The 16693-nt window shown below is 58.8% G+C and overlaps 2 protein-coding genes across 2 annotated transcripts; both read left to right on the forward strand.

Moving 5' to 3' along the window:
* Positions 1 to 669: 669 nt before the first annotated feature.
* On the forward strand, positions 670 to 13814 carry TIMM44 (translocase of inner mitochondrial membrane 44). The gene is made up of 13 exons (XM_043466448.1): positions 670 to 807; positions 2602 to 2703; positions 4565 to 4735; positions 6119 to 6199; positions 7082 to 7231; positions 8221 to 8360; positions 8661 to 8746; positions 9455 to 9547; positions 9641 to 9765; positions 10579 to 10629; positions 12283 to 12372; positions 12915 to 13025; positions 13323 to 13814. Exons 1-13 carry the CDS (start codon positions 763 to 765, stop codon positions 13440 to 13442), a joined length of 1365 nt encoding a protein of 454 aa, XP_043322383.1. The 5' UTR covers positions 670 to 762; the 3' UTR covers positions 13443 to 13814.
* Positions 13815 to 14385: 571 nt separating this feature from the next.
* Positions 14386 to 15970, forward strand: CTXN1 (cortexin 1). The gene is made up of 2 exons (XM_043466450.1): positions 14386 to 14575; positions 14925 to 15970. Exon 2 carries the CDS (start codon positions 14945 to 14947, stop codon positions 15191 to 15193), a length of 249 nt encoding a protein of 82 aa, XP_043322385.1. The 5' UTR covers positions 14386 to 14575; positions 14925 to 14944; the 3' UTR covers positions 15194 to 15970.
* Positions 15971 to 16693: the final 723 nt, after the last annotated feature.

The following is a 16693-nucleotide window of genomic DNA, read 5'->3' on the forward strand; positions in this document are numbered from 1 at the left end:
TGGTGGTGGATTCTCGAAATGGTAAATAGCATCTGGGCGCTGACGTGACAGAGGCATGACCTTCTTCCTGGCCAGGTGTATCAATTCACACTAAATGGATGGAGGGAAGAGTGGCTCACACCCAGCCAGGTCTCAGCTTCCCGTTCCTTTTCTGGACCAAAACCAACAGGTGCCCTCTGAAGGTGCTGTACAAATGTGGGTTCGTTCTCTCTTGCTCGTGAAGCAACTCACTTGCTCGTCTGTTAGTCAACATCAGTCACTGAGTCAGAGTCAGTAGCAAAGGGCGGGCCCATCGGTCAATCAGTCAGAACCCCATTGAATCGGTTCTTATGGTGGGTCGTTCTGTTCCGGTTTTTCCGGCCACGCGAACCCTGGGTTGTCTGTAGGAAAATCTCCACTCGTGACAGAATCCACATCTTCAGGCTCCGCCTCTTCGCTTTCTTATCCAACCACAGGTCTCTGCCACACATGAGTACACGCCCCCCAGGTCACATCCAGTCACAGGCCCCGTTCTTCCGAAACTCTGCCCTATCAGAGACCTAGCTCTCTAGGATTCTCCCGCCCTCTGTGAGGCCACGCCCCCATTGTGGCCCGCCCTCTACGGCCCCTCCTTCCTTGGGAGTCCTGTCCAATGATACGCCCTCCCTTTCACAAATCCCGCCCCCCAGGACTTGCTTTTCCCAGGCCCAGACCCTACCAGGCAGACGCGGCGGATGACGGTATCGAGTCGCGCCCCGAGAAGGTCACACGGGATCCTCCAGCATGGCGGCGGCGGCGCTGCGGGCAGGCTGGTGCCGCTGCCCGCGGGTGAGCAGATATGCGGGGCCAGGAGGGCGGGACTAGGGAGCTCCGGACACGCGACCTCCAGGATCTCTCTGTCCCGAGGTCTTTGACCTCTTTGCCCCTTCCCTGGGCTCCGCGAGAGACTCAGAGTTTGGTCACTGGGTCAGCCGAGGCCGGGGCGGGGGCCCGGTAACGTGCTGGAGCTAGGCCTGAGGGCGGGGGAGCCGAGATTGTCCGACCGGGGGCAGTAATGCATGGAGCCAGGCAGGGAGAGGATCGCCGCTCATTTCTGGCTGACCCCACGTGTACCGATGAGTGAATGGTGACCGTAGCGCTCCGTGGAGAAACAGTGGCGAGGAAAAGCCAGAAGACCGTGACAGTCACGGCTCAGCTTTATATGCTTGTTCCGCGACAGGGGGCACTTTCCGTCCCTCCTCCTAATCCTCTGAAAGTACGGGAGGTAGTTGTCACCCTGGCTGAGAATCTGGGCTCACAGATGCCTTGGGGGTCAAGGCGTATAAAGTGCATTGGGAAAATAGTACTCACGTTGCTACTATTTGATGCTATCTCACAGGTTGGGAAACTGGGAGCACAGAGGAGTTAAGCAAGCTGCCCACAGTCTCAGAACTAGCAGGGTAGCTGACCTGGCCCAAAGCTCAGGTCAGGAAGGAAAGTACCTCACAGGAATCTGAGTGGCAGGAGAAACAAGGTGTTTCTGACTCAGGGCAGAGCTTTTCTTCTGGACTGATTGTCTTTTGAGTCAGGGTTTGAAAGTTGCATGTACAGATGTTTGGATTTGGGCACAAGACAAAAGAGGAGCCACCTTCAGGTTCTGTCCTCCTGCGGGGTTTTCCTCCCCAATTAGACAGCGATCCACTTCAACTTCAGACTGCAGCTGACATCAGTGGCTCCAGGATCAATGGCTGTAGGCATTTAGAAGAAGAAAACAACAAAGCAATTAAAACAAAAGTTTCAATAACTCACAAGAGTTACTCTTGAGTAGCTATAGGTGATCATAGCATCTGTGTCAGTCTGTATGTTGCTTAGAGTTCCTGGAGACAGGAAGCATGGAACAGGATGAGGAGAGGCCCAGGGATTGTAGACATGGAAATGTGATTTTGTCAGGTCATTGACATACGTCTAACTGGCTCCATGCTGGGTGCTAGAATGCAGCATTGAACAGGACCTACATGGAGCTTCCCTCCTGGAACTTAAGTTCATCATTTGGTCAGAGAAGAAATGCCTTTCACATGAGGTTAGCAGCATCTCTCTGCCCAGGTGACTCCCCTTAGTTGCTCTGTTCACATCCCAACCCTGGATCAGGACATGGTAGGTTTATTGTAGGGTCGTGCCTGGGACAGTAAGTTATCAATGTTTACCTCTGAAAGCCCAGGCCTCTGGTCCTCCAAGGCCAGCAGAAGTAGAGAAGGCTGGTGAGAGAAGATTGGTTGCTACCAGCATCAAGGATCAGCATGCCCATTTTCAGACTAAGGCCTTAAATTAGACTGGCACATTTAGCCTTTAGCCTTCTTCCACCATAGGTTGGCATTTCCTAGGACCCGTCTGGTTTCCCCTAGGTTGAGAGTCAGGAGGGTACATGTGGGCCCTGCGGTACAGTTCCAAGATTTTCTCTTTCTACCAGATTCCACTGGCTTCTCAGAATTTGAGAAGATGGTTGAGCATCAAGCATGCAGGTGGCATGTGATAAAAATCATCAGATGAGTCTCAGGCAATCCCTGCTCTTTTAGGTGGACTATTTCCTTCCTTCCTCATCACCCTCTGGTCTAAATGGATCTTTATCTCTTCTCCCTCAATTAGAGATGTGTTGGCAGCGGAGTCCATCTCCTGTCCAGCCACAATCTAGTGCCACTGCCCCATGGTACCTACCAGCTGCCCCGGCCTAGTGGAGAGCTGACCCTGGTGAGTGACTCAAGACGTGAGCGAGCTGGCTGGAAGGGGAGGTGTGAGAGTGAGGCATAGGTGACAGAAGCCTGCGGGATGCTGCCCGCACTGCTGGGGCGTCTGATGGGCAGGCCTTCTGGAGTCAGAGCCCAGTAGGCCTGGCGCTCTTGGTATCTGGAAGTGCTGGGCACACTTGGAGGTGGGGCTCCTGCCTCCCAGAGTGGAGTGGGATTCCTGTAGCGAGCTGAAATGCACCCCTCAGTGGGTCGCCCGTCTGGGTCCTTCAAGCAAAGCTGGGCCTTGCTTCTGGGAGACGGCCCCATGGGCATTTGCGTTTGCACAGTCACACATCTCCTGGAGCTGGGTTTCCCCAGGCTAGACCGTCCTTACCTTTATTTTTTTTTAATTGTATGTATTTATAAAACTTTTACATTTATATTTTTATACAAAATTTCTATAATTTTGTTTTTATATAATTTTATATTTATGTAATGTTAGTTTTTATATTTTTATAAAATTTATATATAAAATTTGCATAATTTTATTTATCTATAGCTATCCTGGGTCTTGGTTGCTATGCTCGGGGCTTTCTCTAGTTGCGGCGACTGGGGGCTACTTTCCAGTTGCCACGCATGGGCTTCTCATTGTGTAGGCTTTTCTTGTTGCAGAACATAGGCTCTAGGGCTCGGAGGCTTCGGTAATTGTGGCACTAGGGCTTAGTTGCCCTGCAACAAGTGGAATCTTCCCGGATCAGGGATCGAATCCATGTCCCCTGCGTTGGCAGGTGGATTCTAAACCACTGGACCACCAGGGAAGCCCCGATATCTCTCTTACTCTTGATGCTGTTTGTCAGAAACAGCGTTTTCTAGAGCTTTTGCCCTCCCCATCACTCCTCCTCAACCATGCTTCTGCTGGTGTTTCACCACCACGGGGAGGGAGGAAAGCCCCAAACCTCACACTGACTCCAATTCCACATGCTTGAGCAGCCCACACCCTCCCTTCCCTTTTGAGTCTCAGCACAGCCCTCTAGTTACCTGTGCCAGCCTGTCTCCCCAACCGTGTCCTGGGGCTGTTGTAGGTGTGGGACGTGTCTTTCCCATTAGTTGTCCACGTCTCTGATCTGCCCCGCCCCCTACCACTACCACCCAGTCCACAGCCCTGGAGTGAGTGGTGGGGCTGCTGTGAGCTGATGCAGTCCCTGACACTCTTGGAACCTGGATTTCCCCTGGAGAAGGGCTGGCCAGGACCCATCTGGACCAGAAAGCTGCCTGCCAGCAGCATTCCTGGCCACCCCACCTCTGGGGCAGCACCCAGACTTTCCGCCTCTTTTGCTGGGGCTCAATAGCAGCCAGGCAGGCTGTTGCCCCCGAAACTGGTAGGGTGAGTCCCCAGGCCTGGTGGTGGACCCTGCGCATCCTCAGAAGTGGGAGCAGCCAAGCACACGAGGCCACGTCCCCCTGACCTGAGTCACTCGCTCACAATCATTTTTGAAGCTTTCTCTTTCCTGAGCCTGTGAAGGAGGAGAAGCCGGGATCTAAACCCAGCTGTGTCTGACCTCAAAGCCCGTGTCTTGGGCAGGGCAGTGCATGGAGCAGGGCCTCATGTGGGATCTTCCTGGACCAGGGATCAAACCCGTGTCCCCTGCATTGGCAGGCGGATTCTTATCTGCTGTGCCACCAGGGAAGTCCCTGGTCTCATTTCTTTTTATTGCTGAATAATATCTTGTTGCCTGGCTGCCCCACAGTTTATCACCTAATATTTTTTTAGTGTGCCTCTTCTACTCTTCTGCAAAGAGAGAGCTCTTCATTGTTAAACCAGTATCAACAGGAAATTGAAAATTAAAAAGAAAATCCTATGTCTCTTTCTATATGCTTTCTAGTCCAAATCCTATTCTTCTGGAAGCAGAAAAGGCTTTCTCTCCGGCTTGCTCGATAACATCAAACAGGAATTAGCCAAAAACAAAGAAATGAAAGAAAGTATAAAAAAGTTCCGAGACGAGGCCAAGAAGCTGGAAGAGTCAGATGCACTCCAGGAAGCCAGGAGGAAATACGTGAGTCCCCTTCGCGACTCGTCTCTGAACAGACTTATTGGCCAACCCAGTATGTTAATCACCATTAACCTCTCTCACTTCACCACCTCTCACTTGCTCCGTGGAGCCAGGAATTCCCGTAGCGCAGTGCCCCGGCTGTCAGAATCCCTGATGATGGGGAGTAAGGGGGCAGGGGGAGCCACTCAGCCTTCCAGGTCTGCGGTGAGCCTGCGGCATCCTCTACACACAGACTAGCACACGGGGGGCTTTCTGGACCTTCTGCATCAGAATCTGCATTGTGGGGGAGTCTCAAGACTGGGGGATGTGTATACTTATGGCTGACTCGCACTGCTCTACAGGAGAAACCAACACAATATTGTAAAGCAGTTATCTCCAATTAAAAATAAATAATTTTAAAAAGGAAAAAAAAATAGGGAGGGAGGTGGGAGGGGGGATCGGAATGGGGAACACATGTAAATCCATGGCTGATTCATGTCAATGTATGGCAAAAATCACTACAATATTGTAAAGTAATTAGCCTCCAACTAATAAAAATAAATGAAAAAAAAAAAAAGGAAGAAAAAGAAGAATCTCCATAGGTCTCTCAGGCACTAGGTTTGAGATGCGTACTCCAGAGGGCCTCTGAGTGAAATGGGTAGAAAGTGGGTTCCAGGGCTAGTGTAATTGTTACGTGGTCGCTTGGCCAAAAAAATTGGGTTTTTCCATTAGAGCATAGGGAAACACCCAAACAATTTTCAGCTGCCTGTGAATGGGCCTGTGGCCCTTTATCTGTCTTCCCTCGAGGGCTCTGCAAGGCCGATGCAGAGCCCCGCCGTCTCCCCTGTGGGCAGCTGAGCCTGGGGTGTGGGCGCTTGCCCCGGATGCCCCAGGTCCCTTGGTGTTTTGCTGTGTTGACCCCCCCTTCCTGGGCCGCGGGCGCAGTGAGGCCTGTTCCCTCCAAGTCTCCGCCAAACTGTCTGTGGGGGATTCCACCCTATGGGGGAGCACCCTTCCTTGTCATTAAGGAAGAGGAGTGGGCTGAGGGGCCGCCTGGGGGCAGAAGAGGCTGAGGTTGGGGCAGGGTGCCTGGGTGGGGGCAGAATGGGAACAGCACCCCCCACCCCGCCCCCGCCACCACCATCCCCCTCAACATATCACTGATGAGCAGATAGGTGAGTTCGTCCACTGCCGCCCAGAGAGAGATTTGGGGCCTGGGGCTTTGTGCTCAGGAGGGTCCCTGTCCAGGCTTCGTGCCAGGCTGGGGGGCAGCCAGGGACCCTGGGGGAAGGGAGGGACCCATTGGGCAGGCTGAGGGGGAGAGGTGTCTGGGGAGGAAGGGACTGCTGAGAAAATGCTGCTTTGGACCTTGCATCACAACACAAAGACACAATGTCCTTCCCCTAGAGAACCATTGAATCCGAAACCCTGCGGACAAGCGAGGTGATCAGGAAGAAGCTGGGGGAGATCACAGGCACCGTCAAGGAGGTAATGTCCTCAGGGCTCCCAGGGCCTCTTAGCCGAGGCTGCAGGGCCCGTCTGTTCTCACCTCTGGCAGAGGAGTGGGGCGGCAGGAGGAGCTGGCAGCCAGCACTGTGTAGGCTGGGGTGGTGAGCAGCCTGTCCGCTCCAGAGGCTTTCCGGAGATAAAGTCCAGGATGCCCTCAGGAAGGAGGGCAAGGTCAGACCAGCCCACTGGCCTACAGTTCACTGGCCTGCTTCGTGAAATGAGGATGTTTTTCTTCCCTCCTTAGGATAGGAGGGGAGCACTTTGCCCCAAGGTGAGGGTGGAGGTGGGAGTGACTTTCCTGGAGGGCTTTCTTCTTTGTTGCTTCTGTTTGTTTTTTCTGTTCTCCTGGACTGGAGAGAGGGACCTGCCTGCTAAGTTGCTTCAGTCTTGTGACCCATGGACTGTAGCCCACCAGGCTCCTCTGTCCATGGGATTCTCCAGGCGAGAATACTGGAGTGGGTCGCCATGCCCTTTTCCAGGGGATCTTCCCAACCCAGGGATCAAACCCGAGTCTCCTGCATCTCCAGGAGAGAAGGGCAGGGCTTTGAGGCCAGCCCAGCTCCATGCACACCTCCTCACCTTCTTCTTGCCTCCCCACCACCCGTGGCTGCTGCTCCTGTGTATCCTGGGAGGGCTGGGGCTCCTGTCTGCTCCATGCCCGCAGCCCCAGGCCCAGATCCCCAGGAGTGGTAGGCACCCTTCTCAAGCATGCACATACCCCAGTCGCAGCTTCACCAGCCAGACAAGCTCAGGTTGTCTGCTCCCGCCCTCCTTCAGCCTGGCTGGCCCTTAGCTCGGGGGAGCTCCTGCCAGCCCCCAGCCTGTGCCGCGCTGACACCTCCCCCTTCTCTGTCTCAGTAGAGTCTTGACGAAGTCAGTAAAAGTGACCTTGGCCGGAAAATCAAGGAAGGTGTGGAAGAAGCAGCCAAGACTGCCAAGCAGTCTGCCGAGTCAGTGTCCAAAGGCGGGGAGAAGCTCGGCCGGACCGCTGCCTTCAAAGCCCTCTCCCAGGTGAGCTGGGCTGGGCTCCTGCCTGCGGGCACTCTAGGCCCTGGCCTGCTCCCAACCCCCGGGAGCCGAGTTGCCATCTCTGGGCTCAGCCCCTCCCAGCTGTGTGGTCTTGGGCAAATCACAGCCCCTAGGGAGCTACTGGTTAACAGACCAAGAGCCTCCAGCCCGCAGTCAGTGGCTGACACCCTTAGGTCTGGCCCAGAACCCCGAGACTGTCACTCCCAGTCGCTTGAGGTCCTGAATTCATTCTGTGAAGACCTTACCGCACACGGGGCCCTCTGCTGGCTGCAGGGCCACAGGAGAGAAGGTCTGAGTTGCTGCTCTCAAAGGATCGCAGGACAGGGAAGGGGCAGGCAGTTCTGAATAACATGACAGGAACGTCCAGGGGTGGCTCCAGGCAAGAGGAGCAGGCATTGCCAGCTGCGGGCACCAGGGACAACTGGGTGTGACCAGAGCCACTGCAGGGGCCTGGGGGCCGTACGGAAGAGTTCAGGTTTTATCCTGAAAGCACAGCCACCAGCGAGGACTCGGGCAGCAGCTCAGAGGCGGCCGGAGAGTGTCTGGGGTGGTGGGGCGGGGAGGGAATGGGTTCCGGAGATTTGGGAAGTTGGGATCCACAGACTGGGTCAGCCTGGATGGGGGTCATGGGGCAGGGGCCGCTCAGGATGCCCCTCCAGTTGCTGGTTTCTCCCTACCTGAAGGCAGGTTTCCAGGGAGACGGGGAATCGACCTCAGAATGTGAGGGTCGTCTGGGGGCTGCTCTTAGAGCCGGGGTTGGTGGGGGTGGGGGGGAGTCAGGGGCAGAAGTCAGATAGCCAGGGTCTCCTCATGGCAGTGAGCATCTGCCTCCCCCTGAGGCTCCGACAAATCCTTGGCCTGCACCTGCAAGGCAGGTGACCTGGAGACGTGGAGCCAGGGTGGGTGTACAGCTTCTGGTTGGGGGTGTCTGGGGGTCACCCAACTCCTACACGCCCGGCTGTGCCCTGCAGGGGGTGGAGTCTGTCAAGAAGGAGATCGACGAGAGTGTCCTAGGACAGACCGGGCCCTATCGGCGGCCTGAGCGGCTCCGGAAAAGGAAGGAGTTCGCCGGAGAGAAATTCAAGGAAGAGAAAGTGTTTGAGGCCAATGAGTAGGTCCCAGGCCGGTCAGGGCCTTCCCGTCTTGTCTCCACCTCCCTTTTCAGCCACCTGCAGTGTTGTCCGTCTCTGAGGACCACACGGGGTTCCAACCCGAGTCTGTCTGTGGGGTTTCTCTCTGCCCAAGGTTTCCTGGCTCCCTGAGAGAATGGAGGTTGGGAGGGATGGGCAGGGGAAACGAGAAGGCAGGGGGCCGGGAAGTGAGGCCGGGGTCATCACACTGTCTGACTGGTCCCTCTCCCCGGGGGAGCGGCCCCCGCGCTGCGCTCACTGGCTTCCCTGGTCTTCCCCAGAGAGGCGCTGGGGGTCGTGCTGCACAAGGATTCCAAGTGGTACCAGCAGTGGAAGGACTTCAGGGACAACAACGTGGTGTTCAATCGTGAGTGTCCCCATCTCAGAACGGCCCGATGGCAGGGCAGTGGGAGACACTCGCTGAGCGCTCCCGGGGGGCGGGCACCAGACAGAGGAGGGGACTGGGGTCCGAGGGGCCAGTCACTGCGGCAGAGTCACCCAGCGTGTGAGCAGCGGAGTGCGGGCCTCAGGAGGCCCGAGGGGAAGCACCCAGGACGTCTCGGGCGGCAGGGGCTCTGCCGTCGGGGCTGGGTCACCATCTTGACTAGAGCCAGTGTGGTTGTGGGGCAGGCAGGCGCGAGTGCCCCCCCCACCCATGCCCACCCCAGTGGTGCAGCTGTGGATTTGGCCCCTACACACCCCGCCTCACAAGCCAGGAACCAGCTCAAGGCCCAGCATGCTCTGCCCAGTCTGGGGCACCTGGCTTCCCTTGTGCTGACAGGGAGCCCTGTTCCTCGTCCCCTAGGGATTCCCAGAAGCCTGTGTTTCCTTTGCAGTGAAAGCAGCTGCCAGTAGAGGTGGGCCCCCACAGTTCACACAGCCCCCCAAGCTCATGGTGGCAGGGTCTCCACTCCCCCACCCCGAGGTTGGCCCACAGGCCCTGGTCTCTTGAGGAAGCAGCAGCCTCTGAGAGGCCCCCTGTTACCCAGTCTGCTCGGGGGGGGGCTGTGATGGAGTGGGGGTGTCTTTCTGGAAGGGACCCCTGAGCCCTGACCCTACCCGCCACCTGCCACAGGGTTCTTTGAGATGAAGATGAAGTATGACGAGAGCGACAATGCCTTCATCCGGGCGTCCCGTGTGCTGACAGACAAGGTCACGGACTTGCTGGGTGAGTGGGCCGCCCCAAGACCATCCCCTCACCCTGAGCCGGCAAGGGGCGGAGTCCCAGGCCCTCACTGCCCTGCTGGCTCGGCCATCCCAGGGGGCCTGTTCTCCAAGACCGAGATGTCAGAGGTGCTCACAGAGATCCTGCGTGTGGACCCCGCCTTTGACAAGGACCGCTTCCTGCAGCAGTGCGAGAATGACATCATCCCCAACGTCCTGGAGGTGGGTGTGCCCCGGCGGGCTGTTCTGCCTTTTCCCTGCCCCTCCATGGCCACCAGCCCTGGCTGGAGGCTGAGAGTCCTGCAGCCCAGCCCATACAGAAGCCTGTGGCGTGGCCTAGTAGGGCTGCAGGGAGCACTCCCCCAGCCCCCCGGTCCTCTGTGAACATCTGATCCCTCCTCCTGGGGTCCTTCTCCCTCCTCCGCATTCCCAGCTTCCTCAGGATACTCGGGGCAGGGCTGGGAGGAGGTGAAAAGGTAGCAACTCCCAAAAGCAGCAGCCCAGGCCCAGGCAGGATCCTCTGGGTGAGGTCATCTCAGCCCCCACCCCCACCACGCCCTGTGGTTCCCCCCAAGTGCCTCCCACCCCCCAGGACTCTCACCACATCCAGTTCCTGTGGCAGCTTCTCTCCTTGCACCCGGGGAGCCCTGCCCCACACTCCCCTCTGCCCGCTCTGCCCCGTCCCTCCTGGGCCAGGCCATCCAGGGTGTTGTCCCCAGGCCAGGCAGGCTGCCCCTGCCTGGCCACCTTGGCTCAGTTTCCCAGCTGGGACCAGACCTCCGACCACTGCCACCATCCCCTTCCTTCCCGCAGACCCTGGGGACCCACCCTGGGCTGCCCCACTGTTAGCTGCGGGAGTTCCCCTCCCACTGCCCCAGCCTGGCCCGGTCTCCGTTCCCCAGACTTGGACCCCAGGATGGGGCTGGGAGGCTGCCGAGGAAAGGGTCTCCTTGGAGAACATTCTCCAGCAGTATCTCCCTGCCTCCAAAGCCCACTTTCACTCTCATACTTGACTTTTTGTCTCTCCCTTTTTAGGCCATGATTTCTGGGGAACTCGACATTCTCAAAGACTGGTGCTATGAAGCTGTGAGTGCTCGCCGGCTTTTTTTTTTTTCCTGTTTAGGCCTAAGAAGTAACAATTTGAAGGAGATCTGCTTGGGTGGCTCCATCCAGGAAGAGCTTGATGGGGATGGGGGTGTTGGGGGTGGGGGTGGCTGCAGGCTGGGGATCCAGGGGTCAGGGAAGTGGGTGGAAAGGGACACTGGAGAACCCTGGGGTGCATCAGATGTTCATTCTGTGCATGGGGGTCACAGGTGCTGGCCAGCAAGTGGGGTGTGAGGCCCCAGGGCCCCCTCCCGAGGCCAGGGTTACATCACTGGGGTCATCCCTTGGGGATCAAGAGGGTGCTTCGGGGACACCAAAGCGGAGCTCCCACACAGGCGGCATTGGATGGATTCATTAGCTGTTTTTCTCATCGTGAGATCCTCAAACATAGATCCAAGCAGACACTGACATATTTCTGCCTGGGTAAAAGCTGCATGTCTTAAGGAGGCCTAGGTGTTCCTGGAGCTCCAGGTCCCAGGCCACAGGTAGGGCTGGGCTGCGTGATGGCGGGTCAGGCGGCCTCGGGAGCACCCTGTCTGCCCTGTCCCTTCCTGGCAGCCTGCTTGTCCCCACGGGGCCACCTTGCCCCATCCTTCTGGCTCCCTAACCTGTGTCTTCTGGGAGTTTGTTTTTTTCACCCCCAGCTTCTTGACACTAAATAATCCAGAATCTCTTTTGGCTGATTCTCTTCTGTACCCAGCTCACAAACAAGTTGGAAAAAGCAGAGGAGAAGATGTCAGGTTTTCTTTTTAAATACTCCCCTGCACGGTGACTAATCCAGCAGGCGTTTATGAGTGGGTTGTTTTTTTTTTTTTTTCACTTTGGTACTGTTAAGATGTGACTGGTTATCTCTACCCGCGGGCTGCTGCTGGTGCTCCTAGAAACAGAGCTGAAGTTGAAGCCACTCACACCGGGGCGTTCTGAGAATGTCATCTTTGAGAAAGCACACCAGAACGCAGATTGGCACCTTTTCTTTTTTTTTTCCTTTTCATTTGGTGTGTCCATTAGTTGCATAAAAAGTGGGTGCTGTTGGAATGTCTTCCATTGAGATGTGAGATTGCCATATCCCGGGCATGGGAGCAGGCACGAGAGGGCTATGTGTCTTTGCCCCCATAGGAGGAACAGGCCGCCTACGGCCGAGAGCCACCCACAGGTGCTGGTCAGGGAGAAGCAGGCAGATCCAGGCAGCTCACCCCAGCGCAGCCATGGGGCAGGATGAATCCTAGAAAAAAGCGTTTGGTTCCAGGCCAGGATCCACAGGAGAATGTTCTGCGTCAGCCAGAGAGGCCTCAACTTACCTCTCCGGGAGCATGTTCCTGTTTGCGTTCCAGGAGCGCTCCCGACCTCACTGATTAATACCGCTTTCAATAGTGGTGATACGGTGCTGTCTTGGTAATGAGAGGGAAGTGTGTGACTTGCGCCAGCAAGAGGGTGGCACCAGCCTGCCTGCTCCTGGCATCTGTCACTCCTGGCGCGGGAGCCCTTTCTGGGAGGTACAGGAGCTGAAAGCCTGAAACTCCGCCTGTGAGCCCACTACTGGCCTGGGGTGTGTAGGTGCCCTCAGCTCCCAGGTGCCTTGGCGTGGCTTGCTCGAGGGTGGCCGGTCCCATGGGTATGTTCGGCTTCTTGTTGCAGACCTACAGCCAGCTGGCCCACCCGATCCAGCAGGCCAAGGCTCTGGGCCTCCAGTTCCACTCCCGCGTCCTGGACATTGACAACATCGATGTGAGTGCCTCTTCCAGGGTCGGGGGGAGGGGCAGGGGTGCTTCTCTGAATTGTGCTCAGCTGGGCAGGGTGAGCTCCTTGTCCCTGGAGGAGTAGGGTCACATTCACTGCCGGGTTTCCATAGTCCTGGGGTTGGGAATTCTCCAGCAAGTGATGGCCCAGGGGTGCTGCTGCTCAGACCCAGGGGCTCCTGAGGCCAGGGCTCTCCCTGCACCTTCACTGAGAAAGGTGGGGGCTCTGTTGGGACCACTCAGGCCCCCACTGGTCTTTCTGCCACGACTGTGTGGGAAGCCCACACCTGTATGGAAGACGTGGCTCTGAGAGGCCTCTGTGTGTCCACAAAGCCTCAGTCCAGGGAGCCTGTCTGGGTCCTCAGCGATTCAGATTCCCCTCATAGTTGAGAAGTGCCCACTGGAAGCAGACCAGTGGGAGGCGGTAGGCCTGGGGTGCTGAAGCTTGGGTCTGCCCCTGGATGGGGGCTGCAAGGAAGGCACCAGGGACCACTCTCTGAGGCCCATCCACCTTGTCCCCACCCCCTGCAGCTGGCCATGGGCAAGATGATGGAGCAGGGGCCAGTGCTGATCATCACCTTCCAGGCCCAGATGGTGATGGTGATCAAGAACCCCAAAGGGGAGGTGGTCGAGGGCGACCCGGTGAGTGGGCAGGAAGGGAGGGGCAGGGCATGCACTGAGTTCCCTGCACTGCAGGGCACCAGGACAGCACCTTGAGCTGGGCCTGGTGGAGGTCAGAGGACCGCTGCTGATTTGTCTGGTTTGACCAAGTCCTGATTCCCAGCCTCTGCTCTGGATCCCAGACCCAGGCCAACACCCCAGACCCGCTCCCTGCTCCCTCCCAGCCCTGATCTGACTGCAGCCATCACCCTGCCCTCCTTCTGGTGTGGGTACTGGGTGTTCCCCGCCTCCAGCCCTCACCCTTCCCGGGTTCCGCAGGACAAGGTACTGCGAATGCTGTATGTGTGGGCGCTCTGCCGAGACCAGGATGAGCTGAACCCCTATGCGGCCTGGCGACTCCTGGACATCTCGGCCTCCAGCACAGAGCAGGTCCTCTGAGCATGGCGGCCATGCCCGGGCCCTCCAGGGCTGACCCTCACTGTGGACACACAGGGAACTGGCATCCACCTGCAGCAGCCAGACCTCTGGGGACAGGACTGTCAGCTCTGCGCCTGCTCTGCCAGGCCAGCTGCAACACCGGCCGGATGGGGCGAGGAGGGTTGGGGCTGCATCGGCCCCCGGCCCCCTATCGGGCTGCTGGCCTGCGGACCTCAGACCAGGCACTCCCAGGACTGAGCAGTGGGGCCTGGGCCCACCGGCCACATCAGCCAGGCCATTTTAGCTCTTTTTTTTTTTTTAAACAGTGCCCTTGTTATCCTGTATATAAGCGGAGATTTGGAAATAATAAATCGCCAAAGTGCAAGAGAACAACTTGGGTTGTCCAGGGTGTCTGTCACTGGGGGTGGGAGCTAGGACTGAGGAGGAGGTGGGGGGTGGGCCAGCCCAGTGGTGATGGGGAGGCGGTCATGGTCACTAAAGAAGCTGCAACAGAAGAGGGGGAGGCTTTACCTGGGCAAGACCCTGCCCACCCTGGGTATGTGTGGGGGTGATGGGGGACAATGACAAGAAAAGCTATGGAGGTTTTCGGTGACCTGGCTGGGGTCTCTTGAAGGTTGAAGGTTGGGGTCCCTGGGGCCAGAGGACCTTTAGCGCCCGAATGAGTTTTTGGGGCACTGGGATCCTTCAAACGGAAACTGAGGGGTCAGTTGCAGAGGAGAATGGGGGTGTGGGAGCTGAGGTCTGGCTGGGAGGTTTAGGAGTGCTGGTGGGGGTGGGAGGGTGAAGTCCTTGGTGCTCACCGTTCTTTGGGACCGGTGGTCTCTGCAGCGGCTCAGGGCGGGGCCCGGTTTTCCCGGTGGGCGGGGCGGGGTCGCGGGCGCGAGCGCCGCTCCCTGCGCAGCCTCCGCCCCCCGCGGCGGCCCCGCCCCCCCGTCGCCATGGGAACAGCCGCGGCGGCCCGGCTCGCGCGCTGCTCGCCTGCCTCGGTCTCCGCGGCTCCAGGGGCGGGTGGGGTGGGCAGAGCCGGGGCCGCCGCCGCGGCCGCCGCGGAGAGGCCAAGAGCGGACAGGGTGCGGGTCCCGGAAGACAGCGCGGCTGCCGGGCGCTGGGTCCCGGTCCCGGTCCAGGCCAGGGTGAGGGGCGCTGCGGGACGGAGGTGGTGGGGGAGGGGGGTCCCCGGGACCAAGAACAAAGGGAGTGGGGCGGGGGAGCCGGGTCGAGCCCCCGCCGCCTCCCCGGGCCGTGCGTTCGCACCTGTTGTGCGCGGACCGGCCGGGTCGGGGTTTCCTCTCCTTGTTCATAGCGTCCCCACCTGCGAGCACGCCCGGAGTTGGGTGCCCGCGGGCCGGGCATGGGCGTAGCCCCGGGACTGAGGCGCAGGCGGGGGCTGGGACTCGGCAGGGAGTGGGGGGAGGGGGCGACGCGGGGGAGAGGGAGGTCGCAGCTTCATCCCCGCATCCCGGGCGGGCCCCTCCTCCCCAGGGCGCGCGGCGATGTGAGCCATGAGCGCGACGTGGACGCTGTCCCCCGAGCCGCTGCCGCCGTCTACGGGGCCCCCGGTGGGTGCGGGCCTGGACGCGGAGCAGCGCACCGTGTTCGCCTTCGTGCTGTGCCTGCTCGTGGTGCTGGTGCTGCTGATGGTGCGCTGCGTGCGTATCCTGCTCGACCCCTACAGCCGCATGCCCGCCTCGTCCTGGACCGACCACAAGGAGGCGCTCGAGCGCGGGCAGTTCGACTACGCGCTGGTCTGAGTGGTGCGGCGCCCCTGGCCGGCCCTCAGCGGGGTTTTTCTCCCAGGGCCGCCGCCAGGCCTGGACCGCGCTCGGGATCCTGCCCCGCGAGCCCGCAGCCCGAGTGGGGAGGGCATGAGGAGAAGTCCAAGCCCTCCCCCCTCAGACCCCTCCCATCTTCCCTCCTGGCCAGGCCGGAGCCCCACTTCGTGCCTTTACCCTGCCCTGTCCCGCCCCTCCACCCCCAGCGTGTAGGTGTTTCTCTGCTGTTGTCCTGCCGCCCAGCAGCATGAGTGTCCTGTCCACTCCTGGATTCGGAGACCCCCATATCCTTTCCCTTCCTCCTTGTTCTGTGACCATCCTCACTCCCCACCCCGCGCAACCCCGCCCGTAAGCGCTGAGCCCCTCCTCGGGTTTCGGCCTTGCCGGGCAGGCTCTCCTGGGCTCACGGGGTGGGACACTGCATACCAATATGCCCTGCGCGGCCTGCCCCGGAGACAGAGCCTGAAGAGCGACAATGGCTGCTGTGTCCAGGATGCGTGGCTCCTTCCACGGGAGGAGAGGGCAGACAGGTTCCCTCCCGCCCCCAGCCCAGGCCCCAGTTCAGGTCAGCGCGCCCCTCCCTCTGTTACGACCTCCACCTTTCTTTGGCTCCCCTGCTACCTCCCCCGATCCCTCAGCCACACACCCCTCCCCAGACCCTCCCCTGGCCTCTCACTCCTCCCTGCCTCTGAGCCCATGCTGTTAATAAAAGCTATTATTGAGCGCTTACTGCATGCCAAGCAGTGTGCTGAGGTAGCGACTCTGCACTTGGCCTCTTGTATTTTCAGGATCCTGTTAGCATCGTCATTCTACAGGCCTGGGGACTCGGGTCCAGACAGGTTCAGTAACTTGCCAGAGCTAGAATCTGAACCCACGGCTGACTTTTGCACACTCTTAAGAGCTGCCCAGGGCTGAGAAACACCCAGATGCATGCTCTGGGGAACTGAGGCTAACCATCTCTAATTCCCCCCATTCCAGAAAGAGCCAAGACCACCCTTCCTTCCCTTAACTTGGGGCAACTCTGGGGGCCATTGATGGACTTAGCCCGGTAGACAGCTGGGATGGGGCACCCTCAGCCAGCCCTGGAGGTTGTCTCCGAGACCTGACGTGGCCTCCTGGTACTTTGACCATACCTGCAGCCCCAGACCACTCTGACCTGATCCCTCCGTCCCACCATCAACTTCGGGAACCTCAGGTCTGGTGTGGTGGGGCTGTGGTCATGGAGTGGGCTGGCTCCATTCCATGGCCTGCCTGGGAGAAGTGTTGTGCGCCCTGGGGGAGCTGTGTGCAGTGTGTGTGGGGAGAAACTGAGTGTTGCTATAAAAGGAAGGTTGTGTGAATGCACAGGCTCCGTGAACAGAAAATTCGCCAGCTCTTAGATGACTGGTGAGATCTGGGGGAAGGCAGTGCTGTGGGAGGACGCCTGGTGCCCCGGCCCAGCCCGAACCAGCCGGTCCCTGCCCCCGCACCCTCAGGGAG

The sequence above is a fragment of the Cervus canadensis genome, chromosome 4 (assembly GCF_019320065.1).
Source record: "Cervus canadensis isolate Bull #8, Minnesota chromosome 4, ASM1932006v1, whole genome shotgun sequence".
Lineage (NCBI taxonomy): Eukaryota > Metazoa > Chordata > Mammalia > Artiodactyla > Cervidae > Cervus > Cervus canadensis.